At 48.1% G+C, this 26,862-nt stretch overlaps 1 protein-coding gene across 2 annotated transcripts in view; it reads left to right on the top strand.

The window, feature by feature from the left end:
• LOC140430989 (proline-rich protein 5-like) overlaps window positions 1–26,862 on the top strand; it is a 144,641-nt gene that overhangs the window by 35,481 nt on the left and 82,298 nt on the right. The window contains exons 2-3 of one of the 2 annotated variants that reach the window (XM_072518856.1): window positions 6,982–7,271; window positions 25,363–25,443. In XM_072518856.1, coding sequence (XP_072374957.1) covers window positions 7,153–7,271; window positions 25,363–25,443 — 200 coding nt within the window. In that variant the 5' untranslated portion in view covers window positions 6,982–7,152. The remainder of the gene's footprint in view (window positions 1–6,981; window positions 7,272–25,362; window positions 25,444–26,862) is intronic. The other variant, XM_072518857.1, reaches the window with a different exon arrangement.

Below are 26,862 nucleotides of genomic sequence, written 5' to 3'. Positions count from 1 at the left end.
CTTGAACTTGGCCCCAATCAATTAGGCCATTTCTTGATCATTCCTATTGATTTCATCCAATAAAGGGGTGGGTGCCCTGATGGCTGGGCGTGTCCTAGGTGGCCGTTGGCCTGCTTTGTTTCGGTCTCCTCTGGCGCCGAGGTGTTTGCCTTAGTATCGGTTACTCAAATGTTACCCTTTTGTTCCTGGAGATGGGCCATTAGTATGCTAATGGGCCTACAGTTTTGGTCTTGTCTGGGAGCTGCGGCTCCAATATGCAGACAAACCCTGAACCTGCTTGTTTTCTCAGCATTGTCCATTTTCCCTGCAATCTTTGCAAAGTAAGGGCAGCACGGTGGCACAGTGGTAGCACTGCAGTCTCACGGCGCCGAGGTCCCAGGTTCGATCCCGGCTCTGGGTCACTGTCCGTGTGGAGTTTGCACATTCTCCCCGTGTTTGCGTGGGTTTCGCCCCCACAACCCAAAGATGTGCAAAGTAGGTGGATTGAACATGCTAAATTGCCCCTTAATTGGAAAAAATTAATTGGGTACTCTAAATGTTTTAATTTTTTTTAAATCGTTGCAAAGCGCCCATTTTGTAATCGGGAAGTGGCCATCCCAGATGGCTACACTATACCTCTGCAGACTCTTTGGGGGTGATTTTGGGCCCGCGTTTTTCACCCATATGAAATGTTGGGTGTTGGAATTTACACCACCCCCCTCGTGCCGGGGGAGCCCAGGAACCTTATTTTAATACGTTAGCATGTCATTAGCAAGCACTCACTCTAGACCTTCACCCCTCACGCAATATTCACTGATCGCCAACGTGACTTCACGCTGGTCTCTTTTAGCCAAGCAAAGGCAGTCAGGGAGATCCCTCTGGGGAGCAGAGATAGGTATAGCCCCCCCCCCCCCCTCCCTCAGAGGGTGGGGCTAGAGAGAAACGCCTCGCACAGTACTGCCAAGTTGCCAAACCTGGCAGTGCCAACACGTGCCATGGCAGTGCCGGGGCAGGACCGTAGTGGGAGTCCCTTGGGGGTGGGGAGGGGGAGGGGGGGGGTGGTGATCTTTGTGAGGGGTTTCCAGGATGGAAGGCGTAGTGATCACAAAGACACACAAAGCTCTTTTGAAGAACTTAACTAATTTTATTAACACTACTAAATTTGAATTCGACACTTATTCTAAATAGCAAACATACATGTAAGAATTAAACTACACTCAGGAACACGATCTCTATCTACTAACTATAACTATAATATCTTAACTAGCTCTGCAATACACAATGAATCTTGTCTTCTTCAGCTCCAATCTAATCTCCCCCCAAGCCCAAGAGCAAGAGAAATTTATAGTACTGTCCCTTAGCTTCCTCTAATGGCTAAGCTTAACATAACATTATCGCTTCACATGCTATACATTTGTATAATGTCACATCCCCCTTTCTTTGAGAAAAAAATTCATACAAGGATGAATGGCTGTACATTTTCTTATTTAAAGTGTCATACAGCATGTCAACAATGATAGAACTATTGTTAGATTTACAGGTTTAACCTATTTGGAGGTTTCCTACATCTTGTAGACCTTCTTAATATTACAACATTGTTATTTGAATTGTCTGGTACATTTGACAATATAGCTTTTGAAAAGTCATTTGTAGGAAATATGAGTTGTTGACTCATTGAAGCTGATTCTGTGAATGTAGCAGGTTGTTTAAGTTTCAAGAGATCTCTTCTGTTTCTACGGAAAATATTTCCAGATTCCTTTCTGATCACATATAATCTTGGTGTGAGTTCATTGAGTACTTTTGCAATGTCCATCCATCCATCTTCAGGATTACAAAAGTTTTTGTCATAATATTCCTTTTGCTTGTTCTTAAGTTGCTGCATTTTTTGATGCACGACTTGCTCATCTTTGTTTGGAACAATTAAAGTTGGTAACGTCGTACATATTTTTCGTCCCATCAATAGTTGGGCTGGAGAAAATCCCGATGACAATGGTGTAGCCCTGTATGCTAACAGTGCTAAATCAAAGTCCTTCTTGTCATCCATTGCTCTCTTGAAAAGCTGCTTCACAATTCCCACCCCTTTTTCAGCTTTTCCGTTTGCCTGCGGGTATAGTGGGCTAGAAGTTACATGTGTGAAGTTATATTTACTAGCAAATTGTAACCACTCCAGGCTGCTAAAACACGGTCCATTGTCTTGTGACAACAGTAACTGGTATGCCATGTCTGGCAAATACGTTTTTCGTTGCACTGACAACTGAGTCAGTTGTTGAGTCAGTTAGCTTGATAACCTCCAGAAGATTTGAGTAATCGTGAATGATTATCAAATAATCACAGCCTTGAAAATAAAATATATCCATGGCGACTTTTGACCATGGTTGAGTAACTAGTTCGCTTTCAACCAAGGTCTGCTTGCATTGTACCGATTGGTGCATTTGGCATATCACTGTTGAATGTAGTTGTCTATATCTTTGTTGATTCCCGGCTAATACACTGATTGCCATGCTCTTCTTCTACATTTCTCAATGCCTTGATGTCCTGTGTGGATTTGTGCGAGAATGTCATGTCTAAGACATGATGGAATTACAGTGCGGTCCCCTCTTAATAGAAAGTCGTCTATTGTTGTCAGGTCTTCTCTGATGTTGCAAAAGTTTGCACATTTCCCTTTAGGCCAGTCAGTACGTAGATATTGTATCACTTGCTGAAGTGTCGTATCTCGCAGAGTTTCTGCCTTGATTATTTGTAGTTTAGCATCTGTGACAGGTAGCATTGCTGTGATGAAGTCGACTTGTGCTTCAATACTGAGTGCAACGTCAACACCTTTGTTATCCTCGTGCATTGTGGCTCTGGATAACAATTCCGCAAGTACTAATTCTTTCCCTTGTGTATATATTATGGATTCAATGTTTTTTAGCGAATCAGTGAAAGATTTGGCAGTTTGAATTCTCTGAATCAGGTTTAGCTGGATACATGCATCTCCAATAAGTGAGGATTTTGTGTCATCCACAATTTCAAAATCAAGTGGAATTTTAATGCCACCATTCTTAACTTTGAGGTAGCTATTTGTTGCTATTTCATTTCCATTGTGGTCTGTTAACCTACAATGTATCTTTTCATATTTTAGACGGGTTTCTACTTTGTCCAAATCTGATTCTGTTATCAGATTAGCATGTGCACCAGTGTCCAATTTAAACTGTACCTCTGATCCATTTACTATCAATGTTTCTATCCAATCTTTATTTCTATCGGATAGTTGTCTGATTAGTTTATCAGCAGTATCGTTTCCATTTGTTCTCGTGATTCTTCTATTATGAAGTTGTCCAGTGAAGGAGACATAGTGAGATCAATCTTTGATTTTAAATTTTTTTCTTCTTCTTCCATGTTTTGTATACTGTTGACCGTTTTATGCTGTTGAAGTGCCTTTTAAAATTATTCTGCTGTGTTGATGTGTTAAATTGGCATTGTGTAGCAAAATGATTGAGTTTGTTACATGTTGTAGAAATACAGGCCATTGTTGCATTAAGTGGGAGTGTCCACAGAGTGTACATGTCATTACGTTGGTGACGTCATGCGTAAACCTCTCGTGAGCATGTGCACCAATCGGTCAACCTCCGGTTCATGTCCTTTTCCAAAGTGCGCATGTGCGAACTGATCCTGCACATGCGCAGAATGTCGAATATCCATTTTGCAGTGTTTTCTTACCTGCGCCTATGCAAAATGGCTACCTCCTGCAGCGCAATTTATTTTAAACTGCCACAGAGACAATGGCGACGACCACTTTGCTGAAGTTCGCGCCTTTTTCACGGGATCTGAATTCACCATATTCATTGGTGGGTTGCTCACTTGCATTACATGGCTTCTTCGAAAGTTAAGTCTGGTTTTCTTAATAAACGTTCCCGCATTTGCTCTTCAAATATGCCAAACACAATTTGGTCATGCAGGACTGATTCTGTAATTGACGAAAAATTGCAGGATTGCACTTGGAGCTTCAAATCAATGAGAAAAGAGTCAAATGATTCCCCTTTTAGCTGCACCCTTTTTTAAAACATGCATCTCTCATACACCTCATTGACCTACTTTTTGCAATGGGAGTCAAATTTTTCCATTACTTTTTCATACTTATTTTTAACTTCATTTCCTGAGAAATTAAACAAGTTAAACAGTTCAAATGCCTAAGGACCTGCTAGATTTAGTAGGAGAGCTATTTTTCTACTATCAGGAGCTGATTCAAGCGCAGAGACAGAGAGAAAGACTTCAAACTGCTGCTTGAAGTTTTTCCAATTCAAACCTGGTTTACCAGATATCTTGAAGTCATCTGGCTTTTTTCACAGCATCCATGTTGGTTTCGGTTTTTCTTTTGTCTTTGCAGATTTTGAGATGTGTACCGATGCACTGATTTATTTTCTTTCTTCTTTTTTACTGCTTGCTTTTCTGGAATACACGACCTGGCACCATATGGTGATCTTTGTGAGGGGTTTCCAGGATGAAAGGCGTAGTGATCACAAAGACACACAAAGCTCTTTTGAAGAACTAAACTAATTTTATTAACACTACGACATTTGAATTTGACAAATATTCTAAATAGCAAACATACATATACAAATTAAACTAAATTCACTAACACTATCTCTATGTACTAACTATAACTATTATATCTGAACTAGCTCTGCAATACACTATGAATTTTGTCTTCTTCAGCTCCAATCTAAACCCCCCACAAAGGCCAAGAGCCAGTGCAATTTTTAGTACTGTCCCTTACCTCCCTCTAGTGGCAGGGCTTAACATAGAACATGCAGTGCAGAAGGTGGCCATTCGGCCCATCGAGTCTGCACCGACCCACTTAAGCCCTCACTTCAACCCTATCCCCATAACCCAATAACCCCTCTTAACCTTTTTGGTCACAAAGGGCAATTTATCATGGCCAATCCACCTAACAGCATGTGCAGGAAATGTTAAAATAACATTAACTCTTTACATGCTGTACATTTGTATAATGTCACAGGGGTGGGGTACATATACGTGTGGTGGGCGGGGAGGGGGTGGTGTTGATATTGAAAGGGGGGAAGCCAGCGATGAATGTCGGGGCAAGAGGGGGAGCCCCCGGGATCTCTGTGATGTGAGCTGGAGCCAGTAGACTTTAAAGAAGATACTCTGATCTGTTTAGAGCCAATTCCATGCTCTAGGAGGCCCTGCTCTGCCAGAGACCATAAACCACATCCACTCACTTATTTTGGCAAAGAGGCTCAAAATTCCGTTAGAAGTCCTGCTGATGGCATCGGCGAGATATGTACCCTTTTTCTCACCGGAATTGACACTTTGAAGCACAAGTGGCTCGCACTGTGGCTTCACAGTGCCAGGATCCCAAGTTCGATTCCCCGCTGGGTCACTGTCTGTGCGGAGTTTGCACGTTCATCCTGTGTCTGCGTGGGTTTCCTCCGGGTGCTCCGGTTTCCTCCAACAGTCCAAAGACGTATAGATTAGGTGGATTGGCCATGATAAATTGCCCTAAGTGACCAAAAAAGGTGAGGAGGGGTTATTGGGTTACGGGGATAGGGTGGAATGAGGGCTTAAATGGATCAGTGCAGACTCGATGAGCCGAATGGCCTCCTTCTGCACTGCATGTTCTATGTTCTATGTTCTGGTAAGATACCACCCTTTATGTCATCCTCACCACTTGCCCTCCCACATATTTGTATGCCATCTGCAAACTTGGCAATGGTATATTCACTTCCTACGTCCAAGTCATTAACATATATTGTAAATAATTGTGGCCCCAGCACTGATACCTGTGGCAATCCACTCCTGATACGGGCAATCGGGCTGGAGCAGACAGCCTGATTATTTAACTATGTTCTTCAAAGGGTGGGAAGGAAGGGCAGGGTTTTGATCCTCGTGGGCCTGAGCTTTGCAGATCAGGGATGGCCTCCTTGAGTTGGAACACCCCCTCTTTCTTCCTATCTCCAACCCCATGACCCTGCCATTCCTAAACACTCTCTGCCAAAAATCCCGAAAGTGCTAGCTTCAGGGATCCAAGAACTTTCCGCCTCCTCGTCTCGCAGTCCCGGCAGGGGCAACTAAAACACTCTCTACACTGCCAGAAGGTGGGACTTCCTCGCCAATGAGGGAGCTAAAGTCCTACACTGGTTGTATTGAACATGCACGCAGCATGTTATGACTGCAGGACGGGTCACGTGGAGCAGGGTGGCTGCTTGCCGCGTTTGCTTCCGGGGCGGGGGAGCGATTTTTTTTTTCATCGCCACCCCCTCCCTGGGTATTATTTATCCCATAGCATTGAAATAAATGAGCAGATTATCTGTTTTATTTCATTTTTGTTTGAGGGCTAAGTATTGACCAAGGCCACCGGAGAGAGAACCCTCCCGTACTTCATCAAAATACTGGCATGGGATCTTTTATGTCCACCTGATAGGGCAGAACAGGCTTCAGTTTAGGGGCGGCATGGTGGCATAGTGGTTAGTGCAGGTGCCTCACAGCGCTGAGGCCCCGGGTTCAATCCCGTCACTGGGTCACTAGTGGAGTTTGTACATTCTCCCTGCGTTTACGTGGGTCTCACCCCCACAAGCCAAAGATGTGCAGGCTAGGTGGATTGGCCACGCTAAAATGCTCATTAGCTGGAAAAAAAAGAAGAATTGGGTACTCTAAATTGTATTAAAAGGCCTCAGTTTAACTCCTGATTGGAAAGGTAGCAGCTCTGACAGTCCAGCACCCTGTCAGTACTGCACTAGAATGTCAGCCTTGGCCATGTGCTGAAGTCTCTGCAGTAAGACTTGAACCTCCATTACCTTCTGATTCAGAAAGCGGCATACGACCAAGAGGGGTGTTGCTCACAAACTAACGAGTGCCCACTCCGCAGTTGGGTGCTGCCTGTTTCCTGGCTGGCAGGGGTGAAGGCAGAAAAAGTTCTTGTTGAAATATTCTAAGTTCTGTCACGATTAGAGCAACAAGACGTCAAACTAACGATGATTTATTTTCATTGATTTCCTGCAGATCACTTTTGCATTTGTCTCCATTGGCGGAAGGAACCAGAAGTTGAGTCCATGTGAACTCCTTAAAATTAACCAAAGCTCTGGAGGCGACACTCCACCTCAACAACTCCCTGAGGCCTCAAGGAGCAGCAGAGATCCAGGGCTCCTCTCCCATGGTTGCGCCCACGGGAGGATGGGCTCTTTCCGCCGACCCCGACCTCGCTTCCTGAGTTCGCCAGTACTCAGTGACCTACCCTGCTTCCAAGCTGCCAGGCATGCTGCTCTGCTGGGCTCCAACAGGGCCTGGAACAGGTAGGAGCAGACTAGCCTGGTTAAACTGAAAAAGTGGCAATAATATTCAATTTCTAATCAAGTGCTTGAGAATCGAGTGGGTGAAATTCTGAGTTGGCACTCCTTGTCCTTTAACCTCACAGACCTGAGTTTCAATTTCTAAATTAAGCTCACGGCAGATGTAAATGTCTGAAGTGAATCAGTATCAGCCCACCTGATCAGAAATACGAGTATGCAACACTAAACCACCCATAATTTCACACGCAACATGGGCAACCACTCACAGAGATTGAATAGGGATAGTTGGTGCGGCCATACCATTTGGTAGAGGTTACAGCAGAGGAACTTTAAACCTGAAATGAGAGGTTTTTTCAATTCTATTACAGGATGTGGGCGTTGCAGGTTAGGGCAGCATTGATCATCCATTTAGAATTGCCCTTGAGAAGGTAGTGTTGTGCTGTCTTTTTGACCAGGTGCAGTCCATATGAACATACGTACGATGTAGAAGCAGAAGTAGTCGACCACTCAAGCCTGCTCTGCCAATTAATAAGATCATGGCTGACCTGTTGAGTTTTGAATTCCATATTCCCATCTATTCCTGATGACCTTTGACTCCCATGCCTGACAAGAATCCACCTAAAGAATATTCAGTGACCCCGCCTCCACTGCTTTCTGAGGCAGGGAGTTCCAAAGTCGCACAACATTCTGAGAGAAAAATAATTTCTCCTAATCTCTCGCCTAAAAGAATGACTCCTAATGTTAAAACAGTGCCCCCTTGTTCAGGACTCAACCACAAGAGGAAACATAATTTCCATATCCACCTTGTCAAGGCCGTTCCGACTTCAATCAAGTCACCCCCCACTCTTCTAAACTCTAGTGGAAACAAGCCCAGCCTTTCCAATGTCTCCTCATAAGACAGCCCATTCATTCCAGGGGCGTCATTCTCCGACCCCCCCCCCCCGCCGGGTCGGAGAATCGCCGGGGGCTGGCGTGAATCCCGCCCCCGCCGGTTGCCGAAGTCTCCGGCACCGGATATTCGGCGGGGGCGGGAATCGGGCCGCGCCGGTTGGCGGGCCCCCCCGCTGGATTCTCTGGCCCGGATGGGCCGAAGTCCCGCCGATAAATTGCCTGTCCCGCCGGCATGGATTAAACCACCTTTTGAACGACGGGACAAGGCAGCGTGGGCGGGCTCCGGGGTCCTGGGGGGGGTGCGGGACGATCTGGCCCCGGGGGGTGGCCCCACGGTGGCCTGGCCCGCGATCGGGGCCCACCAATCCGCGGGCGGGCCTGTGCCGTGGGGGCACTCTTTCCCTTCCGCCTCCGCCGTGGTCTCCACCATGGCGGAGGCGGAAGAGACTCCCTCCACTGCGCATGCGTGGGAAACTGTCAGCGGCCGCTGACGCTCCCGCGCATGCGCCGCCCCAAGATGTCATTTCCGCGCCAGCTGGCGGGGCAACAAAGGCCGTTTCCGCCAGCTGGCGGGGTGGAAATTCCTCCGGCGTCGGCCTAGCCCCTCAATGTTGGGGCTCGGCCCCCAAAGATGCGGAGCATTCCGCACCTTTGGGGCGGCGCGATGCCCGTCTGATTGGCGCTGTTTTGGGCGCCAGTCGGCGGACATCGCGCCGTTTCGGGAGAATTTCGCCCCAGATATCAATCTAGTAAACCTCTGAACCGCCTCCAATGCATTTACAATATTTCCTTAAATAAGGAAACAACTGCAAGCCTTATTCGAGATGTGGTCTCATCAATGCCCTGTACAGGAAATTCTGGTGCCGGCCATGGAGTGAGTTGTCACACATTTGGTGGCTCCCGCTCAAGGTGGATTTTGTTGGTCCTTCCCCACCTGTACGGGTTTTTCTTTGAGTACAAAAGGTGTGTGAGTGCCCAGGGAAGGTAATACTCCTCTGGTGAATCTGGTGCATGGATCAGAGGATGAGAGGTGCCACAAGAAAGAGAGAGCAGCTGGACTAGGCCAGTTTCAGTGGTGCGCCACAGGTGAAGATGGCAGAGGTCAAGGGTGATTTTTTAAGTAATAAGTTCCAGCAACAGAGGAAGGAGGCCTCGGAAGACATGGCTAAGGTGGTGGAGCAGCTCAGAGCAGCGATTGAGAAAGTGGGGCAAAGGTTGGAGGCTCAGGACCTGGCGATTCAGAAAGGGAGGAAGCGATGGGGGAGCATGGGGAGCGGATGGCCTCATTGCAGACGGAGTTGGGGATGGTCTTGGACAGTCAGAATAGGCTGAGAGAGAAGTTAGAGGACCTGGAGAACAGCTCCAGGTAACAGAACCTGAGGATCAGCAGGATGCTTGAGGGCATCGAGGGAGCGGAAACTGCCAAGTGTGTGGCGAGGATGTTGGAGCAGTTGATGGGGGAGGGGGCATTTGACCGGCCACACGAGAAGGACCAGGTGCACAGGGTGCTGAGGAGGAGGACGCAGCTAGGGGAGCCGCTGAGGGCAATGGTGGTACGGCTGCATTGCTCCTTGAACAAGGAAAAGATTTGGAAATGGGCGAGGCAGAGCAGGAAATGCACCTGGGAAGGGAATGAGCTGCAGGTCTACAATACCTAGGTGCGGAGCTGGTGCGGAGGAGGGCCGGGTTCAAAAGGATAAAGGCTGCCCTCTTTGAGAAGGAAGTGAAGTTTGTGGTTCTGTACCCTGCCCGCTTGTGGGTGACTCATCAGAGGCAGGAGTTTTATTTTGACTCGCCAGAGGAGGTGATGCAGTTTGAGGGACCATGGACTGAGAGGAGTGCGAGGACACTGAACTATGAAGAGGAGCTTTGTGTGTGTGGTAAAACGTTTCGGGTGGGAAACAGCGACAGTGAATGTGCCTTTTGTTCTTCTTTGTTGGTTGGTGGGTTGGAGGAGACGGGGGTGGGGTGGACTGGAGGGGGATGGGGTGGTTAGAGGCCTAGGGCGGGGGCCACCATGCGAACTGGGCGGGTGTGTTAACGGAAGTGAAGTGGGGGTCGACAGGAACAAGGCGTGGGAGGAGGAATGGCGTTGGTTCTTTGTTTGGAGGTGGAGGGTTGCTGACAAGGGTGTGGTTGGTGTGCCACAATTAGGAAGGGATAGATGGCAGTGAACATCCAAGGGTGGGCCTGGAGGGACGTGTGACACAGGTCGGAGGCTGGCCCAAGAAGGGATATGGTGAGAGGTGGGGTGAGGGCGGCACAGAGCCCCCGATCAAGCTGGTCACCTGGAACATGCTGAATGGGTTAGTTAAACAGTCTTGTGTATTCCGAGGAGTCTGGGTGGGTAGATTTGCGGTGGTTAGTGGGAAGCTGGAAGGGATGCCGGTGGTCCTGGTTAATGTGGAAGCCCCGAATTGGGATGATATGGATTTTATGAGGCGGGTCTTGGGGAGGATTCCATATTTAGATATGCACCAGTTGATCCTGGGATGATTTTAATATGGTCCTGGACCTGAGCATGGACCAGTCAAGACCAAAGTCACTGAGGGGGTCGGCAGTGGCTAGGGAGCTGAGAGAGTTCATGGAGCACATGGGGGGGGGTTGCAGACCCATGGAGGTTTGGGAGGCCAAGGGCGAAGGGGTTTTCATACTTCTCCCATGTGTGACAGGTATATTCCTGGATCGACTTTTTTGTAATGGACAAGATACTGTTGACGGGGTGGTCGACTCAGGATATTCGGCGATCGTGGTCTCTGACCGTGCGCCACACTGAGTGGATTTACGGATGGCTCATGGGGAGACCTAACGGCCACAGTGAAGATTAAATGTGGGGCTATTGGCGGATGAGGAGGTGGGCGAGCAGGTGAGGGCTGCCATTCGGGGCTATGTGCAGGTGAATGAAACAAGGGAGGTCATAGCCACCACATTGTGGGCGACACTCAAGGCTGCAGTTCGAGGAGACTTTATTTCGATTTGGGTGCATAGGGAGAGGGTGGAGAGGGCAAGGCTAGTCGATGAGATCTTGAGGGTGGATAGGAGGTACTCGGGGGAGCTGGAGGAGAGGCAGAGGCTGCAGATAAGAGTTTGGGTTAGTGTCTGCGGGGAAGATGGTGGGGCAGTTACGGAGTGTCGGGGTCAATTTACAAGTACGGGGAGAAGGTGAGTAGGATGCTGGCCCATCAGTTGAGGAAGCAGGCAGTGGCAAGGGAGATTGGTAAAGTGAAGGTCGAGAGTGTAAGTTGGTGATGGACCCAGAGAGGGTGAATGGGGTATTTGAGGCCTTTTATAGGAGGCTCAATGAGTTGGAGCCACAAAATGGGGAAGAGGGGATGAGGCGGTTCCTGGATGGGTTGGAGTTTCCCAAGGTGGAGGAGAGGCGGGTCCAGGGGCTGGAGGCCCCAGTTGGGCTGCGGGAGGTGATGGATGGCATGGGGGTGATGCAGGTACGGAAGGCCCAGGCCCCAGACGGGTCCCCTGTCGAGTTTCAGAAAAGGTTTGGGGCAGAACTGGGCCACTGCTGGTGTGGGCATATAATGAGGCAAGAGAGAAGGGGAACCACCCCTTATGTTATTGCAGGCTTCTATCTCCCTGATTCGAAAAAAGAATAAGGAACCAGAGCAGTGTGGGTCATATCGCCCAATATCATTATTGAATGTTGATGCCAAGCTTTTGGCAAAGGTGCTTGCATCATGGATTGAGGACCGTGTGCCGGAGTTACTCGGGGAGGATCAGGCAGGTTTTGAGAAAGGAAGACAGTTGTCGGCAAATGTGCGGAGGTTACTTAATGTGATTATGATGCCCTTCGCGGGGGGGGGGGGGGGGGGGCAGGAGGTGGAGATAGTGGTGGCAATGGATGTGGAGAAGGCTTTTGATCGGGTCGAGTGGGTGTATTTTGTGAGGTGTTGGGGCGGTTCGGGTTCGGACAGGGGTTTGTGGATTGGGTCTGGTTGGTGTATAATGCACTGGTGGCGAGTGTGTGGACAAACTGAGTGAGTTTGGGGTACCTTGGACTACATGGTATGAGACAAGGGTGTCCGCTCTCCCTGTTGCGTTTCACCTTGGCAATAGAGCCATTGGCAGTAGCGATTAGGGCTTCGAGGGATTGGAGCGGGATTGGACGGTGGGGGTGTCGAGCATAGGGTTGCATTGTACACGAATGACCTGTCATTATATACTTTGGGTGGCATCGGGGGGTTTATGGGGATTTTAGGGGAATTCGGCCGGTTTTCGGGACATAAATTGAACAAGGGAAAGAGTGAGGTGTTCCCGATTAATGCTAGGGGGCAGGAAAGGAGGTTCGGAGAGCTGCCATTCAGGGTGGTGGGGACAAGATTTAGATACCTTGCTATCCAGGTGGCACGGAGCTGGGCCCAACTGCGTAGATTGAACTTGACCTGATTGGTGGAGCGGATGAAGGCAGATTTTAGGAGGGGGCTGTTTTGCCGTTGTCACTGGCGGGGTGGGTGCAGACAGTGAAAATGACGGTGCTGCCTACGTTTTTCATGTTTCAGAACCTTCCTGTCTTTGTCCCTAAATCGTTTTTCAGGAAAGTCAATGGGTTGACCTCGGGGTTTGTGTGGGTGGGGAAGGCCGCGCAGGTGCGGCGGGCTTTTCTGGAGCCGGGGCAAGGTGCTGGTGTTGCCGAATTTGATAAATTATTATTGGGCTGCAAACATTGCGATGGTGAGGAAATGGGCCGTGGAGGAGAGGTCGGATTGGAGATGGGTTGAGGTGGCATTGTGGAGGGGGACATGGTTGAGGGCTTTGTTGTTGGCACCTTTGCCGTTCTCCCTGGCCAGGTATTCCGTTAGTCCAGTAGTGGTGTCGGCTTTAAGGGTGTGGGGGCAGTGTAGGCAGCACTTGGGGTTGGAGGGCATGTCATTGTGGGCACCTATATGTGTGTGCCGGCGAGACTGGATGCGAGGTTCCGGGGGTGGTGGCAGGTGGGGATTGAGTACTTCAGAGACTTGTTTATCGGGGGAAAATTTGCGGGGCTGGAGGAGTTGGAGGAATTGTGTGAGTTGTCCAAGGAGAATGGTTTTAGGTACCTGCTGGTTTGGGGTTTTGTGAGGAGAAAGGTGACGACTTTCCTGGGTTTGCCGCCTCTGCTGCTACAAGATAAGCTTCTGTCGGAGGACAAAATAGGGGAGGGGAAAGTGTTGGATATTTACAAGGAATTGATGGAGAGGGAGGGTGCCCTGGTGGAGGATGTTAAGCGCAAATGGGAGGAGGAGCTGGGAGAGGAGCTGGGGGCTAGGCCTTGCGGAAGGTAAATGCATTCTCGTTGTGTGTGAGGTTAAGCCTCATCCAGTTTAAAGTGGTGCATAGGGCCCACGTGGCGGTGGCGAGGATGAGTAAGTATGTTGAGGGGGTGGAAGATAAGTGTGGGCGGGAGGGTGCCCGCGAATCACATCCACATGTTCTGGGCGTGTCCAAGATTGAGGGACTTCTGGCAGGGATTCGTGTCTGAGGTTCCGGGTGTGGGGGTGGCCCCGAGTCTGGAAGTGGTGATATTTGATGTGTTGGAAGACCCGGGAGTGCAGTGGGGGGAGAGCAGCCGATGTATTGTTGTGTTGGCGGGACTCGGATCCGCCTAAAGCAGCGGTGTGGGTGAGGGACCTGGCAGAATTCCTGAGGTTGGAGAAAGTCAAGTTCACTCTGCAGGGGCCGGTAGATGGGTTCGCCTGGAAGAGGAGGATTGAGGGGTCAGCAAAGTGGAGGGGTGGGATTAAAATGGGGAAGGTGGGGCAGGGCTGGGGGTTGGTGTCAGGGGGGCTGGAGTGTTATGGTTGTTTGTTGGGTTGATGTGATGTTCTTTGTTGTTCTTTTGATATTCTGTATATTTATATTTTTGTTGAAAAACCTTGAGTAAAAAAATTTTTTTTAAATCAATGCCGTGCATAACTAAAGCGTAAGATTTTTACATTTATGTTCTATTTCTCTCATAATAAAGGATTGCATCCCATTCGTCTTTTTAATTACTCGTTGTACCTGCAAACTAACTTTTTGTAGCTCACGGTAGAACACTTTGTTCCTTCTGCATCTCAGAATTCTGTAATCGTTCTTAGTTTAGGTAATTCTCTGCTTTTTTATTCTTCCTACCAAAGCAAACTTTATATTTTTCCACATTATCCTCCATCTGCCAAATTTTTTCTCACTCAACCTATCTATATTCATCTGCAGCCTCCCTATGTCCTCGTCACAACATACTCTCCTACCTGTCTTTGTGTCATCTGCAAATTTAGCTACCATTCCTTTCCTCCTCTCATCTAAGTCATTGATATCAATTGTAAAAGGTTGAGGCCCCAGCACAGATCTCTGCGGGACTCTACTCATCAGAAAAAGACCCATTTATGCATTCTCCCTGTTTTCTGTCAGCCAGTCAATCTCCTATCCATGCTAATATGTTACTTCCTACACCATGAACTCCTACTTTGTGCATCCATGTGGTGTAGGTATACCCACAGTGCTGCTGAGAAAGGAGTTCCAGGATTTTGACCCAGCAACGGTAAAGGTACGGCGATATATTTCCTGGTCAGGATAGTATGTGAGTTGAAGGGGAACTTGCAGATGGTGGTGTTCCTATGTGTCTCATGGCCTTGACCTTCTAGTTGGTAGAGGTTTGTAAGGTGCTGTCGAAGGAACCTTGGTGTGTTCCATTTTGATGCTGACTTTGGACACATCTTCCATTCTCCAGTGCTCATATTGATGCTCTTCAAGAGCAGAAAACTCAACCTCCCTCCCTTCAAAAGGAAGGAGAAAGTTTTAACTATGTAGAGGAGGTTATGGCACAGGGCAGAACACATGAGATTGGTTACTGTTTCAGTCATTCTTCCTGTCAATGACTCAGTGTAGGCACCTCGTCCTGTCATATGATGCAACATTTTTGCTTCCTTACAAACAATTGTCTTGGCAGATTTGTAGTCATTTATAACTGAAGATATTTCTAAAGGCAGTGTGCATATTTCTGTAAAACAAAAGTTGTGTTGTGATGTTTGAGCAATCAAGGGGACACAAAACATTGGGGACACTGGCCAGAGTCCCTGGCAAAATGCATCTCGTGCCCAGTGCTGAAGTCAATGAAATTCAGTCTGTTTGCAGGTTAGCCAGGAATGCGCCTCTTCTTTATGACACCAAACACTGGTGAATGTTGATATATGCTGAAGAAACGCAGATAGCAAGGTGAAAACAAGTCATGTTCCAACACCGGATTATTGTTGGAAGCCTGTGTATAGATGGTGAACGGGAAGAGGATCAGGACTTGCAGTGATAAGAAAGACCTTTCATTCCTATCGTGCCTATTCTCAGAAATGTTTCATAGCAGTTCACAATCAATCAGCCAGTGAAGGATACAACTTGAGCCAATCTTTACATACTTATATATTTATTTACAGAGTTGCACATTACAAGCATACACTTCCTAACACAACAATCACAGTTTTACTCTGTATTTATTTCTAGGGCACAAGTAAATGCCCAATAAATTCAACCACCTGCATTTAATTAAACACAATTAATATACAATACATATCTCCTCTCTTTGTCAATTAAAAAATAGAGTTAATATGTATAAACCAACATTTCAAAACAAATTAAATTCGAAAGCTCCAAATTCTGTGCAAAATATTGTGAAATGTCCCTCTAGGTCGCCGTACAATTTCTTCATGCATGCATTTTTTTTATTCATTCATGGAATGTGGGCCTAGCTGGCTACGCCAGCATTTATTGTCCATCCCTAATTGCGCTCGACTTGAGACTTATAGATGGTGGACAGGCTTTAGGGAACCAGCTGGTGAGTTACTCACCACAAGATTCCTAGCTTCTGACCTGCTCTTGTAACCACAGTATTTATATGGTTGGTCCAGTTCAGTTTCTGGTAAATGGTAACCTCCTAGGGTGTTGATAGTGCGGGATTCCGTGATGGCAATGCCATTGAATGTCAAGGGATGATGATTAGATTCTCCCTTGTTGGAGATGGTCATTGCCTAGCACTTGTGTGGCGTGAATGTAACTTGCCACTTGTCAGCCCAAGCCTGGATGTTGTCCAAGTCTTGCTACATTTAGACATGAACTGCTTCAGCATCTGAGGAGTCGTGAATTGTGTTGAAGATTATGCAATTATCAGCAAACATCCCTACTTCTGGCCTTGTGATGGAAGGAAGGTCATTGAAGAAGCAGCTGAAGAAGATTGGGCCTGGGACACTACACTGAGGGTCTCCTGCAGTGATGTCCCGGGACTAAGATGACTGACCTCCAACAAGATCTTTTGTGTCAGGTATGACACCAACTAGTGGAGAGTTTTCCCCTGATTCCCATTGACTCCAGTTTTGCTTAGGCTCCTTGATGGCACACTTTAGTCACGTGCTGTCTTGATGTCAAGGGCAGCCACTCGCACTTCACTGCTTGTGTTCAATTATTTTGTCTGTTTGGTTGGGAGCTGTAATGAGGTCAAGAGCTGAGTAACCCACACTGAGTATCACTAAGCAGGTTGTTGCTAAGTAAGTGCCCCTTGAAAGCACTGTTGATGACCCTTTCCATCACTTTACTGATGAGCAAGAGTAGACTGAAGGGGCAATAATTGGCCAGATTGGATTTGTCCTGCTTTTTGTGGACATCACATATCTGGGCAATTTTTGACATAGCTGGGTAGATGCCAGTATTGTAGCTGTACTGGAACAGCTTGGCGAAGGGTGCGGCAAATTCTGGGGCACAAGTCTTCAATGTTATTGCTGGAATATTGTCAAGGCCCATAGCCTTTGCAGGATCCAATGCCTTCAGCTGTTTCTTGATTATTACGTGGAGTGAATCGAATTAGTTGAAGAATGGCATCTGAGGACCTTCAGAGGTTTTCACTCAGGCAGTTGATGGCTTCCACCACCCACTTAATTTTAGATATTTCCTTTTTCTCCCACTTTTGTTTTAATCCACAACTGTTTCTCACTGACTAGTTTTAGAAATTATATTATCCCACAACGAATGATTATTCCCATGGTCCGCAGCTGGCAAAGCCTCTCTATGTGGTCCCGGAGTGATTGTTGAAGATGCCAGGAAGCCATTTCTACAGTGGACTAATCCTCTAATCACAGTCTGTGTGCGGGGTGAGTGTGTATTTGTGTGTGTGAAGTGTGTGTATGTGATGAGTGTGTGCGTGCGTGGTGATTGTATGTGTGTGTGAGTGGTGATCGTATGTGTGTTTGTGTGTATTTGTGTGTGAGGGGAATGTATTTGTGTGTGAGAGGTGTGTGTGAAGAGTGAGTGTGCAGGGTGGATATGTGCGTGTGTGGGGTGGGTGTGCGGGGTGAGTGCGTGTGCAGGGTGGGTGTGTGAGGGTGAGTGTGTTGTCTGTGTATTTGTATGTGAAGCATGTGTGTTTGTGTGTGTATTTGTTTGTGAGGCATGTGTGTTTATGTGTGTATTTATGTGTGTGTTTGCATATTTTTATGTGTATTTGTGTCAGGCGTGCGTATTTGTGGGTGGGTCTGGGTGCGTGTTTATGTATTTGCGAGGGTGTGTGTGCATATTTGTGTGTGTGAGGGGTGTGTGCTTGTTTGTGTGTGTATTGGTGTGTGAGGGGTGTGTGTTTGTATGTGCATTTGTGTGTCTGAGAGGTGTGTCTGCATTTGTGTGTGAGGGCTGTGTTTGTATGTGTGTGAGAGATATGTATGTTTGAGGGGTGGGTGTGTGAGTATGTGTGAAAGAGTGAGGGGCTGAGAAAGAAGGGAGAGTGGGTGAGTGTGTTTTTGCGAGAGGGATGAGTGTTTATGAAAGAGAGAGAGGTGGGTGAGGGGGAGGGGAGAGTGTGTGTCTTGACCATTCCCAGTCTCAGGGTTCTCATTCAATATAATTGGCAAAAGGAATAGGAATGATGTGAGGAAAAATGGGGATGGTTGTAATATGGACAAAATTCCTGAGAAGGTGGTGGAGGTAGGTTTGATCGAGATGTTCAGATTGCTATCTGAAAATAATGTGCAAGATTACGGGGATAATGCAGGGAGTGGGACTGGGTAGAATGCTCTGTCAGAGAGCTAGGGTAGACTTGATGGGATGAAGAGCCTCCTTCTGCTCAGAGGGTGAGGGTGAGTGAGTCAGCACCCTGAGACTGGGGCTGAGCTGGACACACACACTCTCATCCTTCCCACTCTAATGGTCTTTTTTATTTATTACTTATTTTTTAAATTATCAATTTATTGTGACCTTTTGTATTCTGTACGTTATTGATTTTCATACAGCAGCTTTTTTTTAAACTCATGCTTGATGTTGAGTCAAGCCGTATCTTTCTGAAATTTGCTCATCAGCCTCCGAGTGTGAGAAAAATTGAATGTGGAGACCCACTCAAATTCCCCTCCATTGATGTCCAAAGTCAAATCCGTATCAATTTCTTCATGATTTTGACTATAATAACACATTCGTCTGTATTAAGTTTTCTTGTAGAAAGACTAAATCTGATCACCAGGTCTACAAAACGTACAAAGAAAATATTTCTGGACGCGATTCAGCATCTGCATTGCGCCCAACGTGGATCCGGGAGCAACGGGTGAATCAGACGAGAGCCCCAAATCGGGCTCCATGCCGAGCGCCAGGCCTATCGCAAGTCACCCAACTCGCTCCACCCAGTACTATCTGGATCTCGCCCTCACTGGGCGAGTTCCAGATCATTTAAACACCTAGACCCGTATGCACCTGGCGCCCAGGAGTCAACGGCCGCACCTGCGAGACCTCGCCAGGGAGCCGTTTAGCACTGGTTTCCACAAACGTGAACCAGGCGTGACAGCACCTTGGGGGGTCTCACAGGCCAGTAGAGACGCCTGGGTAGTCAGGGATACTGCAGGGTGGTACCCTGGCACCTGGGCACTTTGGCACTGCTAGCCTGGCACCCTGGCAGTGCCAGACTGGCATTGACATGGTGCCCAGGTGGCACTGCTTGGGTGTCAGGTGGCACTGGCAGGGTGCTAGGGGCACTTCCAGAGTACCAGGGGTCCGGCCCAGGGGGACCTTGCCCATAAGAGCTGGGGTATGGGGGTTTTGAGGGCCCAGAAAATGTTGGGGAAGGGGGTGGTCCTGAAAACCATGGGGGGGTCCATAGATTGGGGCAGCCTTCCAAAATGGCGACCTGATCTACGAGGAACTGTTCCTGCTGGTGCGATCAGCACGCCAGAAAAGGGTGGCTGTCTAAGTGTGGCCTCAGTGGAGAGAAATTCCTCGAGGCCCAAAAAACTGGCAAAGTGCCGTTGAATAGTGGAGTGAATTTTAGAGTTGCAGCCGCCGAGAAACACCCCGCCAAATGCGCCCAAAAGCAGACGTTAACTTTTGTCCACTGAATTGCACCATGTGGGCGTGATTTAACTAAATGGGAACAAAGTTCCAAAGTCAGCGCGTTTAGCTGCATGTTTCTAGGCACTCACAGCGCCGAGAAACACAGGGCGGGATTCTCTCACCCCGGGGCCGGGCCGGAGAATCGCCGGGACCGGCGCAAATCGTGCCACGCCGCCCCGACGTCGGTCTGCCGATTCTCCGGAGAATAGAGAATCGGCGCCAGTGCGGTCGGCGCGCCGCCGTTCGGGGCCGCACTACGGTGCCCTCCCGGTGATTCTCGGCCCGAGATGGGCTGCGCAGCCATGCTAAAAAAGCTGGGTCCCGCCAGCACCGTCCACATCTGCACTTACCCGGCGGGACCTCGGCGTGGATGTAACTGGGGGCGGCCTGGTGGGTGGGGGAGGGAGGTCCGACCCGGGGGGGGGGGGGGGGGGGGAGGGGCTCCGCTGCAGCCTGGCCCGTGATCGGGGCCTACCGATCGGCGGGCCGGACTCTCAGGCTGGGGGCCTCTTCTGTTCCGCGCCAGCCCCTGTAGCCCTACGCCATGTTGCGTCGGGGCCGGCGCGGAGAAGGGAGCCACTGCACTTGCGTGCGTTGGTGCCGGCCCCACTGTGCAGACGCAGACCCGCAGCGCCCATCTAACGCCGGGGATCGGCAGCTGGAGTGGCGTGGGTCGCTCCAGTGCCGTGCTGGCCCTCGAGAGGGGTCAGAATTGCTGCTCCTGAGGTCATGTTGATGTTGTCGAGAAACGCGACGGCGTTTACGACGGCATCAACACTTAGCCTCAAGACCAGAGAAACCTGCCCATAATGCTATAAAACGTGACTCGTGTTTGACAAGGGATCTCATCGGGGAACGCACGGCCAAGGCCGCGGATAGCCCTGTTTTGTACACTGAGGAGCTCCGCTCGCTGTAACACCTCAGTGTATCAAGATATCGGGACGCATCTTTAACTGGAGTCCCGATCTCTGAGGGCCCAGAGGCGACCCCTGACCACCCCCCCAAGCCCCAATGCACTATGGGAGGATCCCTGGTGCCCCCCCCCCTGCACCCCCCAACACCCACACCGGGCAACCCAGCCCAATCGCACCCGTGCAAAAAATGCCAATTAGGCACCTTAGCAGTGCTCTCCTGGAACCCTGGCAGTGGCACCCATGTGGCACTGCCAGGGTGCTCAGTTGCCACCCATGTGGCACTGCCAGGGTGCGCAGGTGGCACCAGCAGTGCCAGGTGCCACCCTTTCCAAAGGACATGAACCTGGAGGGCCTCTGATCTCCTGGGAGACCCCAGGAGTGCCGGAGACCAGTTTTTTTTTTCTCAAAAAAATATACTTTATTCATAAAATCTATCATAAACATTACAGAACATTTCGCATTGTCTTGACTGTACATTTCTATCAGAGTTACACATTCCCTTGACTTTCTTCCATTCAATTTTGATAACCTTACACACATGTCACTCTTTACGTTACAATTCCTTCTTAAACATTTATATTGTCATGTGTCTTTTATACATTGGAGTGTTAATGACCCAGACCAAGGGGGGTTTACACTGTTACCCGCCCCTCAGTGTACATTTGCTGGTGAGACCTTACACAGTGGTCTTTCCCCATTGCGCCTTGGCGGCAGCTGCCCCAAGCTTGAGACCAGTACTGAACAGTGCTCGCCTGAGGTCTCCGAGGCGAGGGAGATTGAATCCAGTGCCTCGGGTAACTCAGGAATCTGCACATTAAAGTGAGACTAGTTGACCAGTTGAAGTGTAAGCATTATCTACAACCGCGCAATTTACAAGCAACAGCTAACACATTTATCACAGGACTAAAATTCCTTGAGACCAGTATAATTTATTTGGATTCATCATTATCTTCATCCTTTTCCTCAGAATTCCCCTCTTCATGGACTATTTTGCATCTCCGCATTGGGCAATTCACTGTGTAATGATACTTCAAATCAGACCTGAAGCAGTTATGTTCCTTGGGCATTCCTGGGATTCATTCACCTATAATTCTGTCTTCTGCTGTAACAATCATATCTACTAAAGGTGCTTTCATCCTCACGGAATGTTAAATTTGCTCCACAAAGGCTGAAGGAAATGACTGTTTCCCCAGGAATTTTGTCAAGACAGCTGGTGTCCCTGTCTGAGAACTGAACAACAGCTTGAACCAGAAGAACCAAAAGAGGACCCTAGCACAATCTCACAACTTAAATGCAAGTACTGATTCAGGAGCGCCATTTAGATTTTGTCAATCCTTTATCTGTTAAAGTCCATGATATATTCTTCTAAGGAATAGCCAGCTGGTTTTCAATAACAATCAAGGTCCAGCCATGTCGCATATAAATAAGCATTTAACAGAGCATGTAGTTTGTAAATCTTATCCAAGAACTCTCATAAATGATCCAAACCTTCATCAGTATCCAACTGACAAACGTCCAGTTCACAAAATGCTTAACTTTTGATTATACTTGTGGTAAGAAACACTAACGCCATACTTTGTTTACGTAGAAACGTAACCCATATCCTCATATCTATTTCATTTTCTGCTGGTCATCTGGTTCAAATACAAGAGGTTAATAATACCTAATACCTTTTCCACAACGGCGACAGGGATTGCAGTTCTTTGTCCATTAATTTTTTTCTTATCTGCCAACTTTCACCTTTACTCAACCATACACTGCTCCATGTTCTATTCCAGAAAGCCAGTTGGTGAAGGCTACAACTGAAGCCAACCTTTACGCACATATACATTTATTTACTGCTAACACATTTTAAACATACGGCTCCTAAACCAACAACCTTAGTTAAGGCTGTGTCGTTTTGTAGGGGCTCTGGGGCGGCACGGCAGCACAGTGGTTAGCGCTGTTGCTTCACAGCGCCAGGGTCCCAGGTTCGCATCCTGGCTTGGTCACTGTCTGTGCAGAGTCTGCATATTTTCCCCGTGTCTGCATGGGTTTCCTCCGGGTGCTCCGGTTGCCTCCCACAAGTCCTGAAAGACGTGCTGTTAGGTGAATTGGACTTTCTGAATTCTCCCTCAGTGTACCCGAACAGGCGCCAGAGTGGGGTGACTCGGGGATTTTCACAGTAACTTCATTATCAGCCTACTTGTGACAATAATAAAAAAGGTTATTATTATTAAGTGAATCCCCAGTTAATGCCCACCATTCACATCCTCTCTCAAAAGAGGAGAGCAGCATATGGTCCTCTGGGACTGTGGCAACATCTGCATTTTTTTAAACAATATGTATAATTAGCACCATAAATACCATGGTTGAAAGAGGAATATTGGTCAAGACATGAGGAGGATTCCTTGCAGTTCTTCGAATCAGACCATGGAATCTTCAATGTTAACCTGAACCAACCTAACCTCTGACAATTCAGTGCTTCCTCAATACTGTACTGAAGTGTCAACTGAGATTATGTGGTCAAGAAACAAGATGTGGCTTGAACCCACAGCCTTCTGACTCAAGAGATGAGAGTTCTACCACCTAAGGCAAGCTTTCCCTACTGTGAAGAGTTCATTGACATTCATGTTGGCTCTTTGCCATCAGCAACATTGCCCCATCTAAGATTTTCAGCTGGGATATAACACAGATTTCATACGAGGTGAAATTTAATTCCATAACCCCATCAAACACTCCCACGTCAGGTGTGATCTGCCTTCAGTGCAGTCTAAACTACCTTCTGTGCTTCCCAAAAAGACAGCAAAATCTCGATTTTAATGTCAGTGCTGCTTACTTTGAGTTTCTCCTCCCCCATTATTTATTTTGTATGCTCCTGGTTTAGGCAGTCTTCTCCAGGTCTCTCCAGAAGGTGCTGTGTAACAAGCCAGTAGGGGGCACACAAGGCCAGTCAGATTGACGCATCTTTCGATTTCCCCTTCCTCTGCCACATTATCAGTGATAATCAGGGGATCCTGTGTGACCAACCTCCACTGAGAACCCACATCCTACCACTTACTGGCACAGTGAGGTCAGCACAGTAAGTGCGTTAGATGGCAGAATTTTAAACTTACTTCACAAGGAGAATTATTCTCCAGGTTCTCTGCATCACATTTGTTGACTTATCGCCTTGTTTTGGCCTGTGGAAAATTTACAACATGAAGGTTTGTTCAAAAGGGGAGATGTCAGTTCCTCTTTTTCAAGTCTTAGTGTTGATTGTTGGTCTGCCCCTTGGTGGCGGCCAAGAACAGAAAGAACTCCGTGCCAACATTGATGAGCAGCACCGATGCAGTGAGGAGAGCTGTAAGCGTTGGACACTCACAGGCTGAATGGCCTTCTGTGCTGTTATTTCTGCTATAAACCTTGGGGTGATATTTTCGGACCGAAAACCTGAACTATTAGCACCGTAAGTACTAGGCTGTGTCATGAATATCCTTTAGGGAAGGAAAGCTGCCGCCCAACTGAGTTGTCCAGTCCCAGAGCAATGCTTTTGATTCTTAACTGTCCTGTGATGTGGCCTAACAAGCCATTCAATGACATCAAGCAGTAGAAGGGTAACCAGAGATGGATAATAAGTGCAAACCTTGTCAGCAATACCTACACCCTGGGCATAATTTGTTTCAATAAACATCGACTCAGTCATAAGTGATAAGATGTGTCTGTCACTAAGGTTGCTTGGTATAGCTAAGTGCATTAATGTACTTCTGCCTCATCTAATTGCAAGCATTTATCCATTTTCACTTGCCTTCTCTTTCTCTCTACCCTTTTCTTACACTTCTTTCCCACTTTCATCTCCACCTGCCTCTCTGAAGCACACTAGAGAGTTACAGATAAGGGGCACGATTCTCCGACCCCCCACTGGGGCGGAGAATCGCCGGGGGCTGGCGTGAATCCCGCCCCCTCCATGTCCCGAATTCTCCGCCACCAGAGATTCGGCGGGGGCGGGAATCGCGCCGCCCCAGTTGGCGGGCGATTCTACGGCCCGCAATGGGCCAAAGTCCCGCCGCTGTCAACTCTCGCCCTCCGGCGTGGATTAAACCTCCTTTTGAATGGCGGGACAAGGCGGCGCGGGCAGGCTCTGGGGTCCTGGGGGGGGCATAGGACGATCTGGCCCCGGGGGATGCCCCCACGGTGGCCTGGCCCGCGATTGGGGCCCACCGATCTGCAGGAGGGCCTGTGCCGTGGGGGCACTCTTTTTCTTCCGCCTTCGCCATGGTCTTCACTATGGCGGAGGCGGAAGAGACCCCCTCCCCTGTGCATGCGCGGGGGTGCCGTGAGCGGCCGCTGACGCTCCCGCACATGCATCGGCCGGCGAAGATCTTTCGGCGCCGGCGAAGATCTTTCGGCGCCGGCTGGCGTGGCGCCAAAGGCCTTTCCCGCCAGCCGGCGGAGCGGAAACCATTCCGGCGCAGGCCTCGCCCCTCAAGGTGAGGACTTGGCCCCTAAAGGTGCGGAATGGGGAGGCCCGACGCCGGGGTGATCTGTGCCGTTTTTGGCGCCGGGTAGCGGACATCGCGCCTGTTTGCGGAGAATCCCACCCAAGGTCCTTACATTCAGGGACTGCATGCCTCAGACTGGAGGCAGGAATGTTGAAAGCAAGAGAGTTGGGAATCCGAGCAGTGAATGGCAATTGTCACCCAAACTCTCCAGGGGAGACAGACATGTATAAATGAATAGTGGGCATATTCTACAAAATGGCCTGTCCAAAGCCCTGAAAGTGTTTATTGCAGAACGGTGGTCCTGGAAAAAGTATTGCAATTGAATAAAATGTTTTGACGACCAGCTTCTAAAAGTCCAAGTATGGAACAGCACAGCAGGAGCTAAAACTGGCCCACGACACGGGCTCCTGAAGAGGTTCAGGAAACACTGCTGCAGCATTCTAATCTTATGTCAGCTTATTGTTTTGGGTTTCTTTCTCATAAATCATATCTTTTTTTTTGTTTCCCTCTCAGCGTGCATAAGGCAGTGATCAAAGTGTTCCAGGGAGGAAGTTTACAAGATAACGAACTGTACTGTCTGAATGAAAACATACGGTAAATATACAAGAGAAGGTTAAAATAAGCAAGTGGTTTAATTTTTACAATGACTGCAGAACTGGGTGGTTAATAGCCAAACCTTGCAAGCAAGTGGGAAATCAGAAAAAACATGTTTTTCTCTCTCGTGTGATTGAAACATCCAGAGAAAGCAACGGATTTGGGAGAGGGTACACACCAAGTTGATCGACTCTTCATTTGTTGTAGAAACCCAACTGGTTCACGAATATCATTCAGGGATGGAAGCCAATTGACCATACCCACTCCATCCTATATGTGACTCCAATCGCACATCAACATGGTTAACTCTTAACTGCCCTCTGAAGTGGCCTTGTAAGCAATTCAGCAGCATCAAAACAATTGCAAAGCATAAAAAAACCACAGTGGTACAAGACAATGACCCACCGCCACTTCCTCAGGGCTTCTAGGGATGGGCAATAAATACTGGCCAGCCAACAACATCCACATCTCGGGAATGCCTAATACAATAAAGGAAGCACCCCTAATACTGGCAGTTTGTCCATCTTTTTGTACAAGTTCCATTTTAACGGTGTTGTTTGGTTGACTTTCTTGCACTGCTATAGTCCGAATGGTCTTGTCATTCGTTGGAGCAGTTCGATATAACTGAGGTACTTGCTAGGCTATGTCAAAGGGCAGTTAAGAAACAACCATGTATGTAAATAAGAACCTCAATCCTCAATGTGTTACAGATGTCAAAAGCCACATGGGCAATCCTATACCTCCAGGCTTATTAGGAATGTTGCTTTAAAATGAACTGGACAAATAATAGTTAATAAATTGGGGGGGGGGGATTCAGGACTAAATTGATATTAATAAATCAAATGTATTTAGTTTTTTGAGGAGGTAGCTAATTTTATATGTCACAGGACCTGCACTAGTGCTCCATTTGCTGATGCCTGCATTTTGTGGGTTGCATTAAGACACTGTGAATGCAGCAACTTCAGAGTTTATGTTGGCTGCACGAGAACCCCAGATAACCCGATATGACTCTAGTCCCGAGGTGACAACGGAGGTCGGTGGATGAGGCCGGCAGGCTGGAGCGCCCATCTCCGTTTACTGGAGCTTCTGCTCAGTTTTAATGATGAATATCGGGTCCTCAAACTGTCATCCCCACCATGCCCCCTCATATTCCCTATGCCTCCTCATACTAGTTTTAGTGTCTCTTAAATGAGGGAGCTGAGGCTCTGGGTGGAGTGAACACTTTAAGTTAATAATCAATCAAGGACTCTCAATGGAGTAAGGCTCATGGGCCAAGTGGCCTTTCTCATTCTGGAATTTCATCTTTATTTTCCTGATCTCTATTTGGGACAAGGAAATAATTTTCATAAGTGTGCCACCTTGTTGAGCCCTCAGATTATCCCAAAAGGATTTCACAATCAGTAGGTTAGTTTTTAAAAT

This window comes from Scyliorhinus torazame, chromosome 10 (assembly GCF_047496885.1).
Source record: "Scyliorhinus torazame isolate Kashiwa2021f chromosome 10, sScyTor2.1, whole genome shotgun sequence".
Taxonomy (NCBI): Eukaryota; Metazoa; Chordata; class Chondrichthyes; order Carcharhiniformes; family Scyliorhinidae; genus Scyliorhinus; species Scyliorhinus torazame.
This window is presented reverse-complemented; position numbering and strand designations above follow the sequence as displayed.